Source organism: Convolutriloba macropyga, chromosome 1, assembly GCF_964194025.1.
Source record: "Convolutriloba macropyga chromosome 1, txConMacr16.3, whole genome shotgun sequence".
In the NCBI taxonomy this organism is placed as follows: Eukaryota; Metazoa; Xenacoelomorpha; order Acoela; family Convolutidae; genus Convolutriloba; species Convolutriloba macropyga.
The window spans coordinates 31,873,744-31,897,428 of NC_134468.1; the positions used below are offsets into that span (position 1 = coordinate 31,873,744).

The 23,685-nt window shown below is 35.2% G+C and overlaps 1 protein-coding gene across 1 annotated transcript in view; it reads left to right on the top strand.

The window, feature by feature from the left end:
• The window catches only part of LOC142337904 (uncharacterized), a 433,158-nt gene that overhangs the window by 99,722 nt on the left and 309,751 nt on the right, over positions 1-23,685 (top strand). Inside the window, exons 9-12 of the mRNA XM_075387540.1 lie at positions 1,393-1,600; positions 3,304-3,381; positions 4,417-4,719; positions 16,636-16,710. Of these exons, the coding sequence (XP_075243655.1) occupies positions 1,393-1,600; positions 3,304-3,381; positions 4,417-4,719; positions 16,636-16,710 (664 nt within the window). The remainder of the gene's footprint in view (positions 1-1,392; positions 1,601-3,303; positions 3,382-4,416; positions 4,720-16,635; positions 16,711-23,685) is intronic.

The following is a 23,685-nucleotide window of genomic DNA, read 5'->3' on the forward strand; positions in this document are numbered from 1 at the left end:
AAGTGGATGTTTCAGATATAAACGAGTGCAATACATTGGGGGATATTTGTGGAGGTCATCCGTGTCAGAACCTAGTACCACAATACATATGTTCTCTGTTTTCTATTTTTTTTGTAACGTGTTCTTATTCGATTTTACCTGTTTTTTGGCTGATCGTGCGACACGTTTACCAAAATTTGCAATTTTCGAAAATTTCATTTTTACTATGATATTACTCTGATCAGAAAAAAACAACAACCTAAGACTGTCCAGTGACGATTCATAAAAAAAAATGTTTCTGGGTTTTGTCTGAACATAATGCGAGGTAAATTTACCCTTAGGTCACTCTGATTCCGGACTGATTTAACGTTTTACCATTGGATTGTAATCAATCAGTACTGAAAGGCTCTGACACGAGGCTCCGAGACGGTCACATGCCAATTGTTTTCAGTGAAACTATTCCGTTGAAATTGTTCAAATGGAGCATTTATTTGTGTCCATTGAAATACAACAGTAAATATCTGCTGAACATCAGCACATCTTTGCCAGTTTGTACTTTCCGAGTTGAAACGCTTCCATTAGGCTTCATAGAAATTGCTTTACCTTCATTTCATTTTCTAGAGTATACAAGATCAACCATCTATAAATGGCTCGATTTGATTGTTTGGAGCTCTGGAAATACGTTTGCGTTTTCTTGCATCAGAGCATATTTCGCAGACACCCTTGAGCCACGCGCTCTAAGTTGTTTCTTTCATCAAAGAAGTAATCCGTCCATACGAATCGTAGGAAATTTCTATCGTCTCAAATAACTGAAAAGTGAATAATCATAATCTCATTATCTGCTTGCAAGGCAACATTTTTCTCTAAGTCTTAAGAGTTCTGACCAATTTATCCAACATACACAGTCCGGCTCTTAATTAATTGTATAAAATTACACTGCCGCATTTGGAATCATCTTTATAAAATGACAATTGTTTTCGGGTTTGTCAGTGAGGGTTTCTCGTATTATTTTTTGATGTTGTCTTTAAAATTTTTCATATAAACTTCTTTTTTGCAATTTACCAAAAAGTCTTTTCATTTATCAAAAAGTCTAGAAGCTGTATTGTGGAACGAAGCGACGGATCAGTGGACCCGTGTTCCGCAAAACGGGGTTCTTGAGCCCAAAGAAGATCAAATGGTCCGTTTCACTTTTAGTGGAGAGGGGAGGGGGCTTCTGATAAAAAATGGGCGTTTATGCAAGATTCTCACAGGATAAGTGCTGAAGTTTAGATTGGCTCCCTATGAAAATAAATGCGCTCAGTTGTTTTTGGTTGCGTTTACTGCATCACAAAAACGCGAAAGAAAGGCGAAGTTATTGACTATAATGTTCATACTTTTTTTTAGAAAAACTTTGACAATGCTTGTTTGTTTCAGGTGGATGTTATTTACAATTCAACAACCAATGTGATCAGAGGAATTCGTTTCCTATTCACAAATGGTTTAGCAGCAGCAATTGGGGAATACGAGGATAGTTATAATCATTCTACTTATAACTTCAACTATACTGGATATGGAGTACTGAGCTACTTCAAGGTGTACATGCGAAGCTCTGAAATGGTCAAATTGGAGGCTTTTTGGATGCGTTAGTTATGCTAAGATTGTTTGTTTGCATTTGTTTTATATCCACTTTTTTCGAGCCTCTAGTTTCTTAACGTGATTTAGGTAATTAAAACTAGGCATGGGATTGAACTGAATTTTGATTAAAACTGAACAATTACTGCGCTACGACGCTTGGTTGAAGCATATACGATTATTCACTAAATTTAAGTCTTGTAACAGTGACGCTCAACCTTGTAGGAAGTAGTCATCCTATGCTTGGAAGAAATTTCTGAAATATTAAAATCGAAACTGAGCGCCATTTGAGAAATACTTAAATTAGAGTTTTTTTACGTTGCCGCAGTCAACTTCTCAATGGCTATTATATGGGCGCTCTCCTTTGTTTTACAATTTGAAGAAATTAAAATGTATTGGGGACTGTTTTTACCGGGTCACAGAGGAATATTGGTTGAGCGTCTTTTTTGATCACGCCATGCTAGAAAATTGAGCGAAAAAGCGAGTGGTTTCAAGGTGTCAATTTGTTTACTGCAACTACAAATTAGAGCGAGGAAACGGTTATTGAAAAAAACTTTCGAATTTTGTGAGCTAATTTTTATTCACATTGGGCAATTTGACTTCTTAACGGTTTCTTCCTTTTTTTCCATTGGTTCTTTTTTTCGCAAATGGATTTCAAAATGGTTTGCAACTCAATTCATTGTTTAGTTTTTGGGTTCCATAATTGAAATTTTTTTTCAATGAATTGTTTCAAGACATGTCCTGCTATTTTTTTGTTTAGATTTTTCTTTTGATAACCTTTTCCGTTTTACATAAGTCACGTCTTTCACAAAAAGAATTGAGTTAGACTGATAAAGCCCGGTCAATAAGCCATAGTCAATAGGAATTCGAAGTTCACTAAAACGGTTGCTAGCTGGCGTTAATATTAAGCTAAGTAGCCTTGTTTAGAAGTTGACCTAAGTGGAACTCCGGAATCTTGCCGAATTTGCAGAACTAACACAGCAATTTAGAACATTTTTTCGACACTTTCTTTCAATTTCTTTTACTGTAGTCTCGTTATATGTCAAGTTGCGGACTATGTTTTTTTATATGCATCTAACCAGAATAAAAATATATGAGTTAAGATGTATATGGTTACAAATGCGCAATGAGATTACAGAGTAAAGGTATTATTACAGCATCGTAGAGTATCACAGAGATTAACTGGTGTAATAATTGGCTTGATATTACAAGCTAACCGCGGCAACTTTGTACACAACCAAAAGCGATCAGATGTGTCATCAAATTTTTTAGCGAAACAATAGTCTAATTTGGGCATGTTGCTCAGTCTAAAAATGCTGAATTTTTGTTCCACTTTGTTTTTTTTCCTCTCGCATTTTTATAAAACTTTTTGCTTGACCGTTTTGATAGCATTCTTTCACTTCTCAGACTTCTCATGTGACTATTCTACGCTTTAGCTCTTCATTTTTGAGTTACCTCAATTGTTCTCATTATTTGTTGCTCCTATAAAACAGAATGTGAGCAGTTGAGGATCAGAGGCCTTGTAGCTTTAGAGTTGAGATGTCAGAAAGTTTTCCTGGAGGCTGAGGGTTCGAATAACTGTGAGGTCGGAACTTATGCACCCGAAAAAAAAACTTATAAAGTACACCCCTAAATGAAATTGCCCCCCGCCTGTCGTTCGAGATCAGTTCATCCGACGTTGTTACAGTTTCATAGGAAATTCTATCTTTTCAGGACCAGCAGCACCATGGAATATCTGGACACAAGAAGTGAAGGACTATGCGAATGGATTTTACAAAGGATTCTTCAACGGTACTCAAGCATTAGAATATACTTACTTTTTAGGCAAAATGAGATTTCTGAAAAAGAAACATTTCCAAATCATCTCTGAGGTATACAAAAAAGGTCACAGTCAAACTTGGCATAGCGTCTGCTTGAATACCGTATCATTAAGATGAAACAATGGGGATTGGGTTATTTTCCCAAAATTGGGTTACGTTCTCAAAAAAAATTGGTCATATTCCGCGGGATTGTGCTACATTCCCAAAATAGGCCATTTTTGAAGAGAATTCATTTTCAAATTCATCTTTCAATGCATTGGAGATAATTCAAACTTAATACATAGAAGGAACATAATAATGAACGTAGGAAATCATAATCAGTTCGGAAGAAATTAGCAAACTTTCGTTTTCTGCAGTGTTATGTCATTTTTATAAGAAAAATAGTTTTATTCCGCCATTTTTGTTTAAGCTAAGAATGTGAAAAAGGTTTCGTTTATTTATCTTATAGAATAGAAAACCAGCCACTTAAAAGACGAAGTGCCTTAGTTTAAGTCAATCAAAACAATTTGTTCGCTAGTCAGAAGTATTCCCCCTCGCTTCCTCAAAAACGGTTTATGCGTTAATAAGTGAAGAGCTATTGGTTTTTATCCATTTGGTTGTGGCACTAGATTGACAAGAGAGTCCTCAACTATTTCATTAGATGCATTTATAAACCCCGCCCTACAATTATGGACATGGACATAATAAATCTTGCGTTCTGCAGAAACTTCAACTAGTTACTGCGTTGGAATGAACTAGCTAAGAAAATTTATTTACAATTCATTTACAAGAATCGGGTTTTTCCCATTATAGCCCCCCCCCAGCTAAGTGGTCTGATAAACTCTAGTTCCCCATCGTGGTAAATATACCATAAGGGGGCTATAATTTCATCAGCGGTATATTGGGAAAGACCCCAAGATCTAACGGTTCTGTAATAAACATAATTTCAATCTACATACAGACCAATGAAAAGAAAAAACAGGGCTGTTTTTTTGGATCGCGCTCCTCAACCTGGGTTGTGTTCTAGAGTCAGATGACGATGACGCTGATCAAATTGAGGTTCGCTTCTGGCTTCCCTTTGACAGTAATGATGGTAAAGCGATAACTATGAGCATCAATGGCACTTTCGAGAGAGATGATCCGAATGGTGCCAATCTGACACTGGATGGATCCTTGACTCCTTTCAGACGAGGAGGAGACTACACGGCCAGAGCCTTCTACCTCGTAGCTCAGACCTCCTACTCTTTTAGTCTCTATGGTACAGCTACAGTCACAGAATTGGACCACGGTTTGACCTCACTCAGCAGTGAATCCGTCAACTTCCATACACGTGAGTTGAGTTCCGTTAAAGTTTTCGTCTGAGGTTTTTTCCGCAAGTTTTGCCGTAATTTCTGCGGGCGTCGGACAGAGATATAACGACAGGCAACTGAACATGAGTTGAACTCAACTCTAGGCCAGTGAGATTTAAATTTTTAAATTTCCATAATTGATAATAGATTAATACAAGGAGGCTCGTTAATGTGCGTTTGCACATGATGTTTTGACCCCATGTGTCATTACAGTGCTCAGGAGAGCTGCCATTAAAAAGACTACGAGAAAAAGATCAAACAACAAAATAAGCAAAAACAAAAATTTCACGACAAAAGCTCACTATCGTCAAAAACCTTCATCACCATCGGCATCACCATCGTCACCATCGGCAAAAACGCCAAAATACATTCCGATGAAGCCTTAGCTAATCAATTTTTTTCCGAAATATATATATTAGATTGGAAGTCTCACTAATGAAACCAGCTAAAAAGTCGACAAAAAGAAGAAATAATGAGACGAAATTCAAAAATCTACTCAATTTTTTACATTAAAAAATTTCAGTCTTAAAAATCATTAGCTATTAAAGAGAAAAGTTTTATTAAACTTTCAGGAAAGTCTTTACCAAACCAATAAGACCTGTGTTTGGTTAAACTAAGCCATAGAAACGGATTAAAGATGCAGAAGAACTTTAAAAGAATACAAGTTGCGAAAACACAAATGTTTGAAGCCAATAAAATGATTAGCTATTATCTGATTATTATGCATTATTAGTTAAATTTTTCATCATACAAGTTCAGCCAAAATTATAATGAAAGATTAAATAAGTTCACTTGTACACATTTGAAAATCATTGGGATCTATGCGCTAAAAGAAGAGAGAAAGAGACAAATTTTGACCACTCACAAAACTTTTATGAAAACGCATATGGTGCAACAAACCAACCATCAGTTACGGCATAATTTACTTAGACACGTTATTTTTGAATTGCAATGAAATATATGGGACCTCTCAATGTTGAGAATAATTTACTAGTTGACGAATAATTTACTAGAACACCAAAAACTGAAAAATATCTCAATTTTAGACTATGAACTTTAGCTATAAACTGACTGCAAATAGTTCATTCAATCCTCAATTAGAAGCTTATGAGATCGTTCAGCATTTACGGCTATATAGAGAAAAAAAAATCGGGTAAAAACAGCAAATTGAAAAAAATTTGAGCGAGAAAACTGTCGAAGCCATTCAAAAACAAACTTATCAAAAAATTTTTGTTTTCAAATAATTTTTTAACAGCATTGGGATTCTTCTGTTTTCAAAAATTGACTTCCAAAGATCAACAAAATTGAACAAATAAAATAAAACCACGGAATTCAAGAAATTCGATGGGAGCTCTGAATGACGAGAATAAGTTACAAGTTGACGAAAGGAACAACAAAAAATGAAAAGATTGAAAAAACTTTAAAAATGTATAATAACGTAAATTTTAAAGACTATTCGCTCTAAACTGACAGCTTCGGGTAACCTGATTCATTAAATTTGCAATTGCAAACTCATGAGACCGTTCAGCGTTTTACGGCTATCAACGTCATAAAATTCAACAGCTTTCAACGGAAGCCTTTAACTACGTTAAAATGTGTCTAGATGTGACCACGAGGTCGTTTGTCATTCAAAACTTATCTATAGGACACTACAACATGTCACTGACTATGAAAACAACAACTAATACAAGCAGAATCTAAAAAATAAAGGAAAAATGCGGGAAGAAAGGGTCGAAGCCATTTAAACAAAAAGCTTTTCTCTCACAACTTTTTTGGGCTTTACTGAACGTCTTCTGTAAGTCTATGGGAACTATTAATAGTAGGCTAATGTAATAGGATTTCAAAAGGAACCAAAAAATATATACCAAAAAAAGCATGAAAGCTCGTGCATCAACTTACCAATAGTTAGAAGATAAATTCGCTAACTGGATAATTTTTTAAATTTGAAATAGAAAGGAAAAAAGTCTTATCATTACTGAGACTGACTCAGAGTTCACAAAATTAGGTTTAAGATTGATCAATGTTCAAAAAAATCTTTTCAAAAAAAAACATTTTTAAAGACCTTACAGGCATTAAAATAATAGCTCTCGGAGGAAGTCAACAGATATGCTCAGTTATGCCGCAATGTGAAAGCAATGATGTTTTTCATGCATAGGTAATCAAAAAGCTCTCACAATATGTCTTACGATTATGAAAGTCAACGAATACAGGCAAAAACCCAAAATTCTCGTAGAAAAGTGTGAGACGAAAGTGTCGAAGCCATTCAAGCCAAAAGTTTTTTCTCTGAAAAATTTAGCTATGATCCTTTGAATTGTTTTAGGCCAATGAGAGCTATTAAAAATAAGATAACAGGATTTGAATTCAAAAGGAGCCAATAAAACGAAAGGTCCAAAAAAAAAATTAAATCTTGTGGCATTGAAGTCAAAACACCAATAGTTAGAAGACAAAACAGCTAACGGGATTAATTTTGTTTGTAGTAGGAAGCAAATGTGTCCTGTTAATACTGAAAACGACTTGCAGTTCACAAAAGTAAGGTTATGATTAGTTAACATTAAAAACAAATTTCAAACAATTATTTTCAAAGTCTTAACAGCCATTAGCTGTCCCCTCAAAGCACTAGATAGGTTCACTTAATGCTCATTACGAAATCTATTGCACTTTTAGTTACCGAGTTTATGCCATAGGAGTCCAAAAAATTAGTTAAACCTTAAAAAGAAAATCAAAATTTCTTTTTAAGTTACGAAAGCTCAGATACGAATCCAAAAAAAACGTGAGCGATTCCTTGGAAAAAAAATTTTTGTTCATTGAGCTTCATTTGATTGTAAAGGAGGTTTGCCATTAACAAAGCTTCTTTATGAAAAGTGACTGGTCTTTAGGTGACTTGAAAAATATGCAAAATTTTCTAAAAAAAGCTCTCAAATAGAATTCAATTTTTTTTATAGTAAACTTCCCTATGAGAGCAGAACTAGTCTTTTTATTGACTTTTGTCTATTAGAAATGGATAATCGATGAATTTTTTTGTTGCCTGAAATGTGTTTTTGAACTAAAAATTTTATAGAAAAAGTGTTAATTCAACAAAAAATTGTGGTAAAAGTGAAATAAGTGAACCGAATATCCCGTGTTAAAAGGAAACTTTGAACCTCGTAAGCTCCTCCACAAAAATGAATTCAAAAAGTATTTTTATTTTCGAATTCTACGCTAGATGAGCTCTTTAATGACACCAATCACATTTCTCTACGATGAATATATCGATCGACCAAAATTGTCTGAACAAAAAAAATTCATTTGAGTGTATAAGTGGCAAGTGGGGTCGAAACAATTAGCTCGCCCAAAAAGTGGGGAGTTATATAGACGCCGAATGGATCGAGTAATAATATCGCAGAAAGATTGCTTCAATTTTGAAGTTGAACTACAATGTCAACCAATGGGAGGGGACTTAATTTATTAATTAATTCTTCTCGACTCACCCAATGAGATGGTAGTTGAACAAATTGCCTGAGTAAAAGAAAAAGACGAAAGCAATTGATGAAATTAAAGAACAGGATGGGGACGGTTAACTCATTTAGTATACTGTTGATTTGAATTAGTACAATGTCAGCAAAAAACTAAGTATTTGTAATTATGAGCAAAGAAGTAAAAAAAATCTCCAGCAAAAAAATCGACAGTAGAAGTATCGTGATGGACATGCATATCATCATATCGGAAAAGCTAAAAGACATTAATTTCAGGGCAGGCCGAATAAAAAGATAGAAATATCTTAAATGATTTCTCTTTATGATCTATTAACTAATTTTTCTGAAGATGGCTGAAATCGAAAAATAACAGCCATTATATTTTATTGTCTCAACCAATCTTTCTTAGACCCCTCCAGAATATGACGCTAGAGGAGAGTTTGCAAATCCACTGAAAGTTTTATGCATTTGAAATCTGATATACTCATTATTGAGTGGATTGTTTGTCCCAATTGTTGGTATGACTGATTGGCTCGCTTCAATGAAGCTCTTCGTCTTATCACAAACTGTGGTGTCAAACTAAATAATTCCTATATAATTATGTGAATAGTTGTTAGCAGATCATCAATTAAGAGATTGACTGCCGCATATTTATAATTAAGCGATTTGCGTAAAAAAACATTAGAACAGACAAAGGTAATTCATATCAATTCCTCGTCTGTTTTTTCGCAAATAGTGTTTGCAAATAGGTTGTGTTTCGACGCATCAGTAACTTAGAGCTCAGGGAAGAGAAGTTTCTTTGGTCTGACCATTTTTTGTCTATTGTCTGCAAATTGGGAAATACTACATGAAGCTTCCTAAAGCTACTCGTACGTAATTCAGTATAAAAGTTTCCTGCAAGTGCTCTCTTTCGAAAGTTGAACCCTTTGCGATGGGCACTTATTATTGGCACCCTGAATCACAAATCTGGTCAATTTGACATCTGCTGCGAGAAATTATAAGATGTCTTAAGTTTTAATGCAGAGGTGCTTTGCGAAGTCATCCGCCAGCTCTCAAATGTCCGCCAGCGTTTAGAAAACCTGAAAGAACAATGATGCTCTCTCCCGGGTCGAGAAGATATCGGAAAAATATGTAAGATAAGCGGTGAAAAGTTGGTTTTTCACCGCAAATTTCTTACATAATTTTGCGGTGAAATGCGGTGAAATTATGTAAGTTCACCGCTCAGTCTAGTGGTGAAGTTACATAAATTCACCGCTTAAAAAAAGTTTCGAAAAGATATGATTATCTGTGGGTAATTTTTCCGTTGTTCTTTTAATAAATGTTTCTTAACTTCATTGAACAAAATACAATCACTAATGTTCCCACACAATTTTAACACTTTTTTCTTAGCGGTGATTTTATGTAAAATCGCCACTAAGTTAAGCGGTGAATTTATGTTATTTCACCGCATTCTCCGCTCATGTTACAAAATTTTCCGCATTCATCTTACATAATTTTGCGTTGAATGGCGGTGACACCTCGACCCGGGCTCTACTCAATTTGACTTTCAGGAAAGGTGAAATTGTTAGTCGAAGTGAAGCCTCTTTGGTCATTCAGATGTAGCAAGCTCTGATTTTGTTTCATCTGATACAAATGATTTTGTAAATTTGAAAAGTTGAAAAAGTTGAGGTTTAAGGTTTTACAATTTTTGAACTCTGCTGAGGACTTCAACTGGATTAAATTTCCATGAGACGTGTTTCTTATTACTGGTTTTCTTGTCATTTTGTGTTACAGTCAAACAATTAGCTATGCAAACATTTTATCGCTGCTCGAATTAAATTCGTTCAAGTGTGATTGTGCTGAGTGTCAAGAAATGTTTTGCTGGAAAAAATTGTTGTCATCTCAGTTTTACAGAAAATTTCAAGTTCGGCCTGAATTGTTACCGGTTTCTTCATATTTTTCGATTCTAAGTTATTTGAATGGATGAAACTTAAATTTGGCTGATCACATATTGTGATTTGGCTGTTCGGTTTCCAATTTCTGTTTTTTCCGATCTTGAAACTGAGCTTCACAACAGTGTATCTGAATTGGTTTCCAATGTCACTCAAAATTTTTTTATGCACTCATTTCTGCTTTATCCTTTTTAGGGATTGTCATAAAGTTACCGATTGGTTGCTCACAAATGTTTGGACTTCACTCTCGACTCTTGACTTTAAAAAAATCTTGACTACTTTCATAAATATTCAGTGATGTGTAGGAAGAAACTTTGCAAGCAGCAGAGGACATTTGCACCATTCCCAAATGCTTCATAAAATTACAAATTTTTGCTTTTTTGAAGCCGCAATGTTGACCCTTTGGATTTTGGCTTACTTCTGTTAGTTGATAACTGGATATATGTAGTGTAAATTTGTTCTAAAACTGTATATTTTCTCCAGGTCAGTCTTTTCTATTCCAGCGTAGTCTTTTTTCAATGTGCTGCCTCTAAACACAATGGTTTTACGTAGAACTTCAATCCGATTTTTTTGCAATGAAGTAGCGTTGGGGAAGTTTGATTTTTTTTCCGTGCCGTGGTAAGTTGATCTGTTATCTGTAGTCAGACTGGCAATTTCTGCAAAGTCTAAAAAATCATTTTCGAATTTTGTTCACATTGGGAATTAGTGCTTTTTTGTTGGAAATGATTGAACAAGTTAATTTCCGTATTTATAGCAGTGCAGCTTCTTCTCAGCTGCCAAGAGTGCTCCAAGAAACGTATTGTTGGGAAACGCCGCAAGTAATCGTCAAAATTGGTTCCTGACAGACAATTATTTGAAAAGAGTCTCAAGTTTTATCTTAATTGCTCAAACTCTTATGAAAAAAATATTCCATCAAAACATAATGCCTTTTGATTGTGTCTGTTGTGTGTTGTTTCTACTATTAGTGCTCTGAATTTGTAGAAGATATATATATATATATTATATATATATATATATATATATATATATATATATGTATATATATATATATATATATATATATCTTCTACAAATTCATATATATATATAAAATTTATAATAGTCTGCCTTCTAATATTAGACTGAAAACAACATCGAAAGCTACCTTAAAAAAAGAACTGAAAGAATTTTTTCTGTACATAAAAAATAGCAGAGCCTGAGCAAGACTAAATAGCTTTGCAACAGAGCAGTCAAACTTAAAAAAACAGTTGGAAAACCGACAAAAGCCTCAAGATATTCTTCAAATCTTAGGATAAAGAGTTATGGCAGCTCGAGTATATTACATTACTCGATTCAATGAACTTAGCTAGCTTAAGTGTATTGGTCCTAGTCACATTAGCCATGGCAAAATTTCGTCGTTATTCAGTTTGTATTCCTCTCCAAAAATATGAACTATCTTTTTTTTAAAAAATGCAGGTTTTTGAGGGACTAGTGGCTCTTCTGAATCGTAAAAAATGAAGGAGCAGACACGCTGACTACGTTATATGCAATATTGCACGGAAGATTTTAATGGCAAAAAAGAGCAGACTTACGAAAAGACCAATGATGGACTCAAGAAAAGACTTTAACTCGACTTTGTTTACAAACATTGTGTCGAGCTTGAGTCTAGCCCAAATATTGGGTCGAGCTAAAGTCTTTTGTAAAATTTTGGGTCCAGTCTTTTGCAAAAAATCTGAGTCGAGCTAAAGTCCAGAGTGTCTTAATGTCCAGCTAAAATCTTTTCATAGCTCAAATGAGTCGAGTATGGTCTTTTCATAGTACATTTGGGTCGGACATTGTATTTTCATAAGTCTGTACCTAGACCTGCGTGATGTTGCCTCAAATGACGCTGAACCTATCAATACCTTATTCTTTTGTTTGCAAAATTACTGGGACGCGATTGCTTGTCCTGGGTGTCTTTTTGTTGCTTTTGGGGTCATGATATCTGTGAAGAATTCTCCAATCCTTGCCCTTGCCGCTGTGTAATGGTTTGTTAAATTTATCAGAGTCGGCAGACCTGTTTTGGACTGTTAGTTGTTGTCTATGTCTGCTTTGGTGCTTTTATATGAGCTGCAGCGACAAAAATTACAGCTCTGCTAAGCAACCTGTGCCGTTTGGTGATTGAATTTGATGATGAAGGTACTGAAATCCTAGAGCACCACTCGAGGTCAATTCATCTATTCTTTTGGCTTTTGCGCTTTGTTTTGAGTACTACCAATTAAATGTTCCTCTTTCGAGCTTTGCCAGCAATTGCTGTCACCAGCGCAAAGTGTGGACGACCGCGGAAGGAAGCATCCACTGTATTGTCCTTATCTGTGAACTCAGTTATCTTAGGATTTTACTCCAATTTTTTTTCTTCGTTTTATCACATTGTTGTTGGAGTAGCATTTTTGTTATAGTCCATCCATTTGGTTTTGGTTAGAACTAGTGCTTGGGGGTCTTCCTTTCTGTTGATGTGGACTTTATCTTGTTTTGCTGTAATAATTTTTTACTTTTGTCATTTATGCGAATTAATTATTGCACTTTTTCTACACTATGCTATTTCCAGCGTCTCATGTTAAATTGTTAATACACTTTGTTTAGAAGACGGTTTAGTGCATTGTGTTTCTTTTAAGTTTTCTAAGATGTTTTGTGTATGTGAATTTAATGCTTTGAATAATCTGTGATGTCGGTGGATAAAATTGGATGTGGGAGTTTTTTGAACTGCAGAAAACGCCTGATCATTCTCCGATAGGACGATAGTTTCATGTTTCTATTATTCTTAAGTTGGCAAAAGTACACCATGTTTTGCACTCCTAATAAGTTTGATTGGGGAGCCCTAAACCCAGACCTAAGTAAGAACTCGTCCTCCAAACTAGGCCTTAACGCGAGAACCCTTTCTTAAGCAATCTCCAAAAATTCTGTCACTCCTCGCTAAAAGCTTAAAATCTGGTGATTCTCTCTGTGACTGTTAAGTTAGAAAAAACCTAAAAGCACAATAGAGGTATGTTTGGTGAAGGACATAAAGGCTTCAAACCGAACATTTTTCTAAAAATCACAATAGGAATGCGTTGAGCTATCTTTGCGAAAATATCAACATATTTGATATCGGTTTTGTTCCAAAAAATTGTTCGACAAGAACATTTCAGGCGCTAGTGCACTTTGATATTTTTATTGCGACACTACATGAGGACGGTTTGTTTAAATATTTATTCTAACTTAAATAGAAAAACTGATTTGTTAGTTCAGAGTGTGAAAATTAACTGATACAAACCCTTATTTATCTTAAGTTTCATTTTCATTTTGGAAATGAAGGGGAAAGCCCAATCTCGTCAATTTCTAATGAAAAATTTGAGACAATGTTTTCGTCTGAATGGCCCCACTTATATATTTTATGCCCTTCGAGTTGTTGCACTCTTGGCAAAAGTTCGGAAATTAGTTAAGTAAAGTTAAGATTTGAAATTATTGAAGTCATTTTCCATACATGGTAAAATTTATGCAATAAGTAATAAAAAAGATTATATATTTCTGCTTTATTGTATCAAGATTTTCAGAAGTCATTTTTTCTATAAATTTTTTTAGTATGATTATTTTAAATTGCTCTCAAACGAAGTTTGTAGCAATTATATTAGTCCTGTCGGTCTTTTTTATGCGATATTTCGCTTGACCGATTCTTCGTCTGACGCTTTTGACTTTTCGTCCTCAAAAATGGGACAAACAGGTAGCACCCAGTGGGCATTAAGTGCTCTTAGAGCCTTCCAGCTCTCTTTCAGCTCAAACTGTTTTGGAGACTTATATTTATACTTATGGTGTGAAGAGGGCGGTTCTTAGAAGTTGAAGACATCCCCCACTGTTGAACCCCCTATTGCCCCCTCCGCGCTGTTGCACCAACCCCAGTGTTGCCTCCCAATCAGCCCCGGTGCACCCCCCCCCCCCCCCCCCCCTCCCATGGCTAGCTACTGACGAATAGCCGCTCGCTAAAAACGCAAATTTATACTATTTGCAATTGTTTTCAAGCTTTTTGAAATTTTTTGACATTTTTTTTGTTTTTTATCAGCCCTAGGTGTCAATGAACCTCCTCTAGGGTTTGATAATATGATTACTGCATTGTTTCTAATGGCAATGGAATGGTTTCAACGATTTAACATCACGAACTTTAGCAATTTTTTGACAAAACGTGAAATTTTTCAAATTTTTTGACATTTTTTCCTTAGTTAATTCTGTCCAGACCCAGGGGCCAGAAAACATCCCCTGGGGTTTGATGATAAATTTCTGACATATTTTATGCGGTCTTGGAATACTTTTTCAACTTTTTAATGTAACAAATACTTGCAATTTTTTGATAAAACTTGCTTTTTTTCATGATTTTTTGAAATTTTTTGTCGGTTTTCAGATTTTTTAAGATTTAAGAGCCAAGGAACTTGCTCTAGGGTTTGAATATAAGTTACTGAATAGTTTTTAGATTAAACGGAATGTCTTGCATGATTTTAACATCACCAATTTTAGCATATTTTGATATTTTTGCCATTTTTCAATTTTTAACATTTATAGTCTTTATTCAGTATTTTTGAGCCTCAAGGTTCTAAAAAGCTCCCTTTGGGGTTTGATAATAGGTTACTGGAAAATTTTTGTTGGTCATGGATTAATTTCCAACTTTTTAATATCACATGGTTTAGCAGTTTTTTTAATAAAACTTGCAATTTTTTTAAAGATTTTGAAATTTTTGGTCATTTTTTAGATTTCACTAGCCTCAAGAACCACGGACTTTCCTGTAGGGTTTGATAATATGTTACTGCATTGTTTGTAGATGATGTAATAAAATGTTCTTCAAGATTTTAACATCACCAATTTAAGCAACTTTTTAGAAAAAAGTTTGCAGTTATTTCATTTTATTAATTTTTCCCGGCAAAAGAGGCCCTGGTGCATCCTCCAAGGTTTGATAATAAGCTGCTAAATAGTTTCTAAATTTAATGGGATTGTGGTCAACTTTTTTTATGATTCCAGTTTTAGTAATATTTGGATAAAAATTAAACTTTTACAAATTTTTGGAAAATTTTTATGTTCCAAGCGTATGGATCTTTGAGCCCGTGAAACTATTTCAGGCTTGAAACAGGGATAGTGGATAGTATCTTGAGACAAGAAATGGTTCTTAAGATATTAATGTCTTGAATTTTAGCATGATTTTGTTAAAATTTGCATTTTTTTCAAGTTTTTTCAATATTTTTTTGTCCTTTTCTGAGTTTAACGACCACTACTGGCCAACGAAACTTTTCAAGTCTCGTAGATGGGTTACTTGACAGAACTTTCGAGACAAGAAGCCATTTTGATTTTTTCACTGCGAATTTAACGCTTTTTTCTAATTTTGCTTTTTTTCAGTTTTTTTCTATATGATTTATTTATTAACAAGGTTAGAAAACTAGAAGTTGCAGTGTCGAATCCAATCACGGAATATAATGCTGTCTCATTCTCTCTCTTTCGGTTGGGGTTCCTTTCCTTCTCTTTCTCGGTTACGTTTTATCTCTCTCTCTCTCTCTCTCACTTTCTCGTTTTGTTGATTCCGCACTTCAGCTGCTGTTATGTGGCGTAATGTCACCATTTCTGATCCTCATTATCAATGAGTTATAGTTGAAATGTTTTTTTTATCATAAGTGATCTAACAGGCGCTTTTAGGAAACCGTTGTTAATTGCTCTCAAAAGCAATTTGTAGCAAATATATTAATCCCGTTTGTCAATTTTTCGCTGGGCCGATTTTTCGTCTGACTCATTTGACTTGCGTATTCAGAAACGGGATAAAAAGGTAGCGCCCTAAGGACACTAAATCGTGACCAGCTGTTGACGCAGCCAACCTCTCGCCGGTCGTTTGAGACCTATTAGCCTGACGTTAGTCGGTTATGTTCATGTTTTTTATACTCTCATTTACAATCTTAAATGCTAATCTAATCAGTAATTTAATTTCAGATTAGCTATTAAAATTGTTTAGTTAACAGAAATAGCGTTTTTATTCTCCTTTATTTAAGTTTAGGGAAATAAATTTGATTTTAGATAAATTGAACTCACAGAATTGTGATGATTTTGGTGCAAGAAATTAAAGAAAATTGTCTTCACAAAGCAATGGGCGCAATTTTGTGGAAGTTTGTACACGTTTCGTTTTGGAATGAGTCTGCTCAGAAAACTATCTGGGACGGGTTGTCTTAATCAGAAGTAGATATACTCTTATGTTCTAAGCACAATAGTCTTGAATTAATCAAAGTCTGATCATAGGTCACTTTTGTTTTGTACATCAAAATTAGATAAATCTCGAAATTTGTCGAAAATTTGTATCACAGCGATCACATAAAAAACCAAATAAACACTTTTGGATAGGTATACTTAATTTGACTGGTTTACTCAACTGTGAAGCGTCCTTTTTCGCCTGGTCTGGTTGTTTTAAAACCTGCTTCTTGTCAAACTTGATTTTTCTTTTGCTATCGTGCACATAAACAGCAATATACATTAATAATATTATGCTATATTTTAGCTGATGGAGCGCGTCTGTCTTGCTCAGAAGATGGCAGCATGTCCTATCAGATTGAGTACGAATCTGTTCCCGAAAGTAAGTGTTTTCAACATCAATGTCACATACAACGCAAAATTTCACTAAAACAATTCTATCTGAAGTTTCGCGCGCATTTGTGAATTAGCAATAAAAAAGAAAAGCAATTCTAGTTGAAGCTTCATGTGAACAGTGATATTTATAAATTATAAAAAAAGTCTGAATATTATTTATAACAGAGTTTAGGAATGAGTTTGTTATATATAACGAATGCACGTATATGGTCTCATCGCTGTATCGTAAACATTTTGCCGCTATGATTTGGCGTGAGAAAAGATTCCAATCAACAGTTTTGCTCTTGAATCTAATAATTGTTCCGACCCACTTGAGTGGGGGACTATACACTCAAATGGGTTCTTTTGTTCGGTATATGTTGACTGATCAATATAATCATCGTAGCGAGTTGTGACTGGTATTATTAGAAAGCCCGTCTAGCGTAGAATATGGAAATAAAAAAATTTTCTGATAATTTTACAGGCAGTTATTGAGGTTTTAAGTTTTGTGAATAGGAGACAATAATCCGTTGTTTTTCGTCAAATATGTAACCAAGATGCATTTTTGGCTCACTTTCTTTAAATGTGCTGGAAAAAGACAACTAAAAGCTGCGTTAATATTCATTGTGCTCCCCAGGTTTAGACCTCGACTTATGAAAAGACTTTATAATTCTATTAGGGGAGACTTTATTGACTATAAATACACAGTCAAGAACTTAGGTAAAGTCAAGGTAAAGTCTTTTCATGGGGCCAGCTAAGTATTTTCATAGCCAATTAAAGTCGAGCACGGTCTTTTCATGAGTCGAGGATCGCATTTTCTGGGATTAATAACAGTTAACCTTTCTATGTTTCTTTTCGTAGTTGTGTAACATCTACCAGCAACGCCAAACTAGCGTTTCAACAGGCAGTCCAACTTCCAAAAATATGTGGATTTCTGCCAAACAATCTTAAGAAATAATCAATTCTTAAGATATAAATAGTTTCCGCAATTCAGAAGTATGGCGAATTTGTTTGGTTGAATTGGGCTAGTTAACAAAGCTCAAACAACCGATATTTCATCATCCTTGAGTTTAGTTTGTTATGATATAGTTCATTAGGTTCTAAAAGCCGTTTTTTCAAATATATTTATAATAACACTGTTCGTTGTTCTGGAAAATGTGAGAAACATTGAAAAATTTGAACGGTAAAACCCGTTGACTACGTTATAAGCAAAGACCAATTTGCATTACAAAAGTAAATTTTTTGGCTCCAGCATGAACACTTTAGGTCGAGCTAAAGTTGAGCATCATATTTGGGTCGAGCTACAGTCCAGCATCAAAAATTTTGGTCGAGCAAAAGTCTAGCTGAACGATTAGGTCCAGCTATTTTTTTTTCATGGGCTGTTTGCGTCCAGTATGGTCTTTTTATACCACCTTTTCGTCGAGCATGGTCTTTTCATAATTCGAGGCCTAAACCTGGGTCAAAAAGTGAGCTAGTTGTATTCGCGCTGGCTTTAAAAGTCTTCTGGAGTTATAGTTATGCCGATTTGCGCAAATTTAAACTCGAATATTCATCTATCTTGCAACTAATCGAGTGTTTGTTTAGACGCACATCAGTATCATGGATGATTGTGATGTCCCCATGGATCCGTGCGATTAATTTTCTAGATTTTGATGGGGCACGGTCTTTTTTCAAATATTTTCCCATTTTTAGTTTTTTATGTAAATTACTGACAAGATTTTTAAACCAGGGCTTAATTAATGACAGATACTTTTTACAAAAATTGAGGCCCAAAGAACGACTAAAAATTGTGGTTTCAGATATAAACTCATGGTTCTGACCATTTGTTTTTTTGCTTCCCGGTAATTTAGTCTCCGATATCAAAGATCCAATTGGATCTATTAGGAGGTATAAATGAACCTAGACAGCGGTTTCAGTTTTAGCCAAATATCTCTTATGGTTTTGAGAGAATGTGGCTGAGTTTTTGAACTTTGCCACTATTTTATCCTTCTTCTCTCATTTTCTGGCGTAGTACTAGTAAAAAAAGCGGAAACCAATTTCCTGTGAGTTATAAACTAAAGTTTGTTACAAATTTTTATACAAATTGTTTCTTTGTTTTGATAAAATGAGTTTTGAAATTAATTTGGATTTATAGGAACAAATGGACCTTTAATAGTTTTATTTTGTTCCCTTGTCAATTTATCACATTGTTGACAGGTCCAATTGGAAGACATCTAAGTTCGGAAAATGCAAAGAGGCGCAGTTGAATATTTGAATCGCTTTTGTTGAATATTTTACGCTGTTGCGCTAAGATAGAGTTCTCTTGCAAAATTTAATGGATTTTGTAGAAAAATTTCTGCCTTTGTTTGTCTTTATTCGTTGATATTTGCCTTTGGTCTTGTAGACATGGGTCTCATTTGCTTCCAAGGGACTTTAAACTGAACCCATTTAAAGATTATTTTTTTAAGCTACTTGTTTCAATGACATTCAAATTGATTTTTTGACATCAATTATTATCAATTGTCTCCTTATTGCTCTACATTTGGTCACCATGTAACTCAATCTCAATAATAAGGAATTTCAACCTTTGAGTTGATTCAAACATAATTTTTTTTTATTGTTTATATGTTTCGACTGTTGGATTCGACCAATGGTTTTCATCAAAAACTTTTGAGAATCCTATACTGTTCAGTTTTTGGGTTTCTTTTTGGTCATTTCTACGTACTCATTTTATAGAGGAATGCACGTTCAAGTTCAAACGAGAAGTAATTGATGATTTACGGTTCTTTCAAATTAAGTCTTAAAATTATAGCGCCCTGAACATTGTAGTAAAACCAATTGATGATTTTTGGCTTCTGCCTGTATTTGTTGTTAGTTTGTAATCTCGTGGCCTAATCTCGTTAAGAGCAGGCGAAATTGGCTTCAAGATGTGTTGCAATTTCATTAATATCTTTATTTGACTTCTTATATCTGTTATGACTAGTCAAATTATTTGTTTTTAGAAACGTATTCAGATTTTTGAGCATCGCCTTTTTTCAAATAGTTTTTGGTCTATTTTTTGTTCAATCTGTGCAAAGACAGGTTACCACCCTTTCCAGTGAAATATAATTTAATATTTACAATAGCTTATTTCAAACATTTATTTATTGCCTTCGATTCTACTGTTACTATGAGACTTCATTTTAAATTTGTACGTTCTTTGATATTCTTTTTTTACATTTGTGCATTTGTACATTTGTACATTTCCTTCAAAATTATAACATTAGTAGTGGCTCCCCTTGGCTCTTCTGAAATAGTGCGCAAATGAATTTTTTGTTGCTCTTTGTAATAATTATAAGGTTTTTACGGTTTGACTGGCATTTCGCGCAACGATTTGTTGAAATTTTAATTTTGCCGGTAATTGTCCCACTTTTTGCTGTCGTCTGACGAACGCTGGATAATGATAGGTCTCACTTGCTTCCTATGCTGATGTAATAGAACAATTTTTTGATTTAAATATTGTTTTTGATATTAATCACTTTGCAATCAATTGTTTTCAAAAGGAACGTATCTTTGAACTTCCCACCTTTTCGATCTCTTTCGTTGTGTTGTCGCCGATTAGCATTGTGGACAGGTCCCCAATCTTTTCTAATTAAGTATAGGTTAATTTCCTTTGCTTGTGTTTTAGCTGATTTTTTAATGGCTTTCTGTAGTATAGAAATCAAATTCCGGTCTTAATTAATATTTGATTTCTATTATTATCTTTTCTAGTATTTCTTCTAACACGAAGTTTCATCGATCCTCTGGCGTGGAATTATTGTATTCCATTGATGGTTTCATTTGAAAGTTTTTATGTCTTCACCATGTGGTAGCCAATTATGATAGGAATGTGGATGAGCGGGGTCAGAACATTGTGCGTACGCACATAACCGAGCCTCCTTGTTAAAACGAAATATAATTTTAAGTCCTTTACAGAGGGGAGATCATTTTTTTTCAAAAGAGCTTCGGCTAAATTTCGTATTAGTTTTCTTGAAATTTTTTTTTTCATTTTGAAGATTTCAAACTACTAATGGTGTAAAGGAACCAAGCTCCTTTATATTTTATCTCCCCTCACACCCTCATTTTCCCCTCACACCCTCACCCCTCACTCCCCCCACCTACACTTTTGTCATCCAAAACCCATTCATTTCTTGATTTCCATTCCCCCAACCTATTTCCATTTAAGCCATTTATTTATGTTGATTTTATTGAAGAAGTCAGAAGTGGTTGACATTTACTTTCAATATTATTTATAGTAAGGGATTTCCCGTTTTTAACCACAACTTTTGTGCCAATGGCGCGAATTATGATGTATTTATAGAGGTTGATTTGCTACCATGGTTGCGACTTTCCGAAATACAAATATTAATGAAAAGTTGTCTTTGTATGCAAGACTTAGGCCGCAGAGCATAAACATTTCTGGCGTATCCTAGGATCAAAAAAGGACCGTTGAAACTTGCTCGACTCAGACTGCGGAATTTTTATAGGGGGAACTTAGACATTGGACACTTAGCACATTTAAACTCTGGTTTGATAACTTCACATGTTTAAATCAAAAACATCACAATCGCAATAGATCCAACTGATTTTTAATCTGGCTCTAGAAGTGAAGACTGATTTGAGAGTTCTCCTGAGAATGATGCTTGCGTGGGATGCTTAGTCACGACAGATGGGCTAGCCTTACTTGCAGAATTGAAAGTCTTCATTTTGAAAGTCCTGCTCTAGGTGAAAATTGAAAGCACCACTAACACACACATTAACTTAGGATTAGTTGCAAGGCCTGGTACGCCCTTGCTACCTTAAGGTTTATAAGAACTTGAAGTTATCCCCCCACCAGTGTCAGTAGACACACACACACATTAGTTCAAAGTCAGCCACCACAGGTTAGGGTTTTTTCAGTCGCGCTCGAAAAACAAAAGGGCAACGAAATAAACATCGCATTTGTCAAAGTTTGTAATAATTTCAAGGATTAGTGAAAAAGTTTAACTCTATATAACTTATTAATGAAACATCATACTTCACTGATTAGTGATTGCAACAAGCAAAAACATAGCAAACAAACATTGAGCAAAAAACATTAGCTAAGCACAATAAGCATCAGCCTCATTTAAATAATAGATTTTAACATAACAAAAGATAGAATAGGGCTGTTACAAGGAAACATAGTACAGTAACAGTGCAGTATAAATTTTTTAAAATAAGAAACGTCTTCTAAAACAATCAATATGCCAAACAAGTCCAAAGCATCATCAGCAGCAAAGAACAGCCTAAAGCAACAACTTCAGTTGAAAGTGATTGAGTGGAACGCAGTAAAAGACCTCTTTGAAGAACAAAGCAATTATAACGAAGGTCTAAGCATTCTACGTGAAACTTTGGAACTCTTGAGGTCTCAAAAAGAGCAGTTAGACAGAAATTGCAATGAACTCATGAAGCTACATCTGACAGGTGAAGAGTTGACAACACCTGCTAACGAATCTGCCGAAAGAAACGTAACCATGCTGAAATGCAAACAGAGAGCAAAAGCACACAGAACGGATGCAAGTGACACTGAATCTGTTTTTAACACATCAGCAGCGCCTTCCCCTAATCTATTAAGAAAACAGTACCCTTTACGCAATAGAGCAATGAAACATCATTTCGCAACCCGTAACAATCAGGAAAGTAACAACGCTGACTCGTCCGAATCAGAAGACCCTGATAATTCTCAACCCGTTCTGAACATTGAAGAGAGAGGAAGGAACCGAGAATTTCTCACAGGGGCACTGAGAACAGATGAACGATCGAGAGAAGAGAACAATGTTCAGGGACAGAGCCGACATGAGGATGAGGACAGCAGAGCAGGGCATTTGCAAAAAACAAGTTCTTTTCACAATAATAACCAAGCTGCTCCGACCATGAGCCATAGGTACACGCCGCAAATCAATCAACTACCAGTGAACAATTTCAGCGGACCTGATGGACACAAAAACAACGGCTATAACAACAACATATACAATGGCTTTCCGAGTTCTCCACCAGACTGGATGCATCACCCGGCACTGATGATACAGAACACAATGAGTTTGCCCAAGATATCAATTGATAATTTCACAGGTGGTCCTCTGAAATGGCACCAGTGGTTCAGCTTTAAAGCAAAAATTCACAACAACAGTGGCATCTCAGACGCCCAAAAAATTACATACCTCCAAAACTTTGTAACACATAAAGCAAGAGATTCCATAAGTGGATACTCCTACAATGGGGGCTACTACCATGAAGCCATCGCTGAACTGACCAGAAAGTTTGGCAAACCACAGCACGTTGTCGCTGCATACCTGGATCAATTGGAGAAGTGGGCGAAACCCAGACTGGACGAACCAAACACTTTTGTGAGCTTTTCATCTTTCTTGAGGAGACTGGTACAAACATTCAGGCTTCACAATTTTAAAGCTGATTTGAAGTCTTCAGCTGTCTTGAGAATGGCCAGAGACAAACTGAACGCTAACATGATAATCAGATGGAATCAACACACAAGAAGCCAAGGCATGATGCAACCTAACCTTACCCACTTTACTGATTGGATTGACTCCTACGCAGAGGCGTGCGAAGACACCTCCCCACAACGGAACCAGAGAACCAGAGTGAACACTTTTTCTAGAAGGGGGCCACCAGATGTGTCATGTCAACTCTGCTCACAAAACCACAACCTTGGTCGATGTCCCGAATACTTAGAAAAGTCAGTGTATGACCGACAGGGTTGTTTGAGGAGGTTCAATCTCTGCCCTAACTGTCTAAGAGCTCACGAAAAGGGTCTCTGCCAATCAAAAACAAGGTGCCTCGTTGACCGATGCAATGGCTTCCATCACTCAACACTCCATAGGACTGATGCAAGGCATCAGCAACAAAATGCACAACCAAGTGGGAACTGGAATCAAAGCTCACAAAACAATACCTTCAGAAACCAAACAAACCAAAACCAGTCAAACTATGGACGTAACTTTAATAA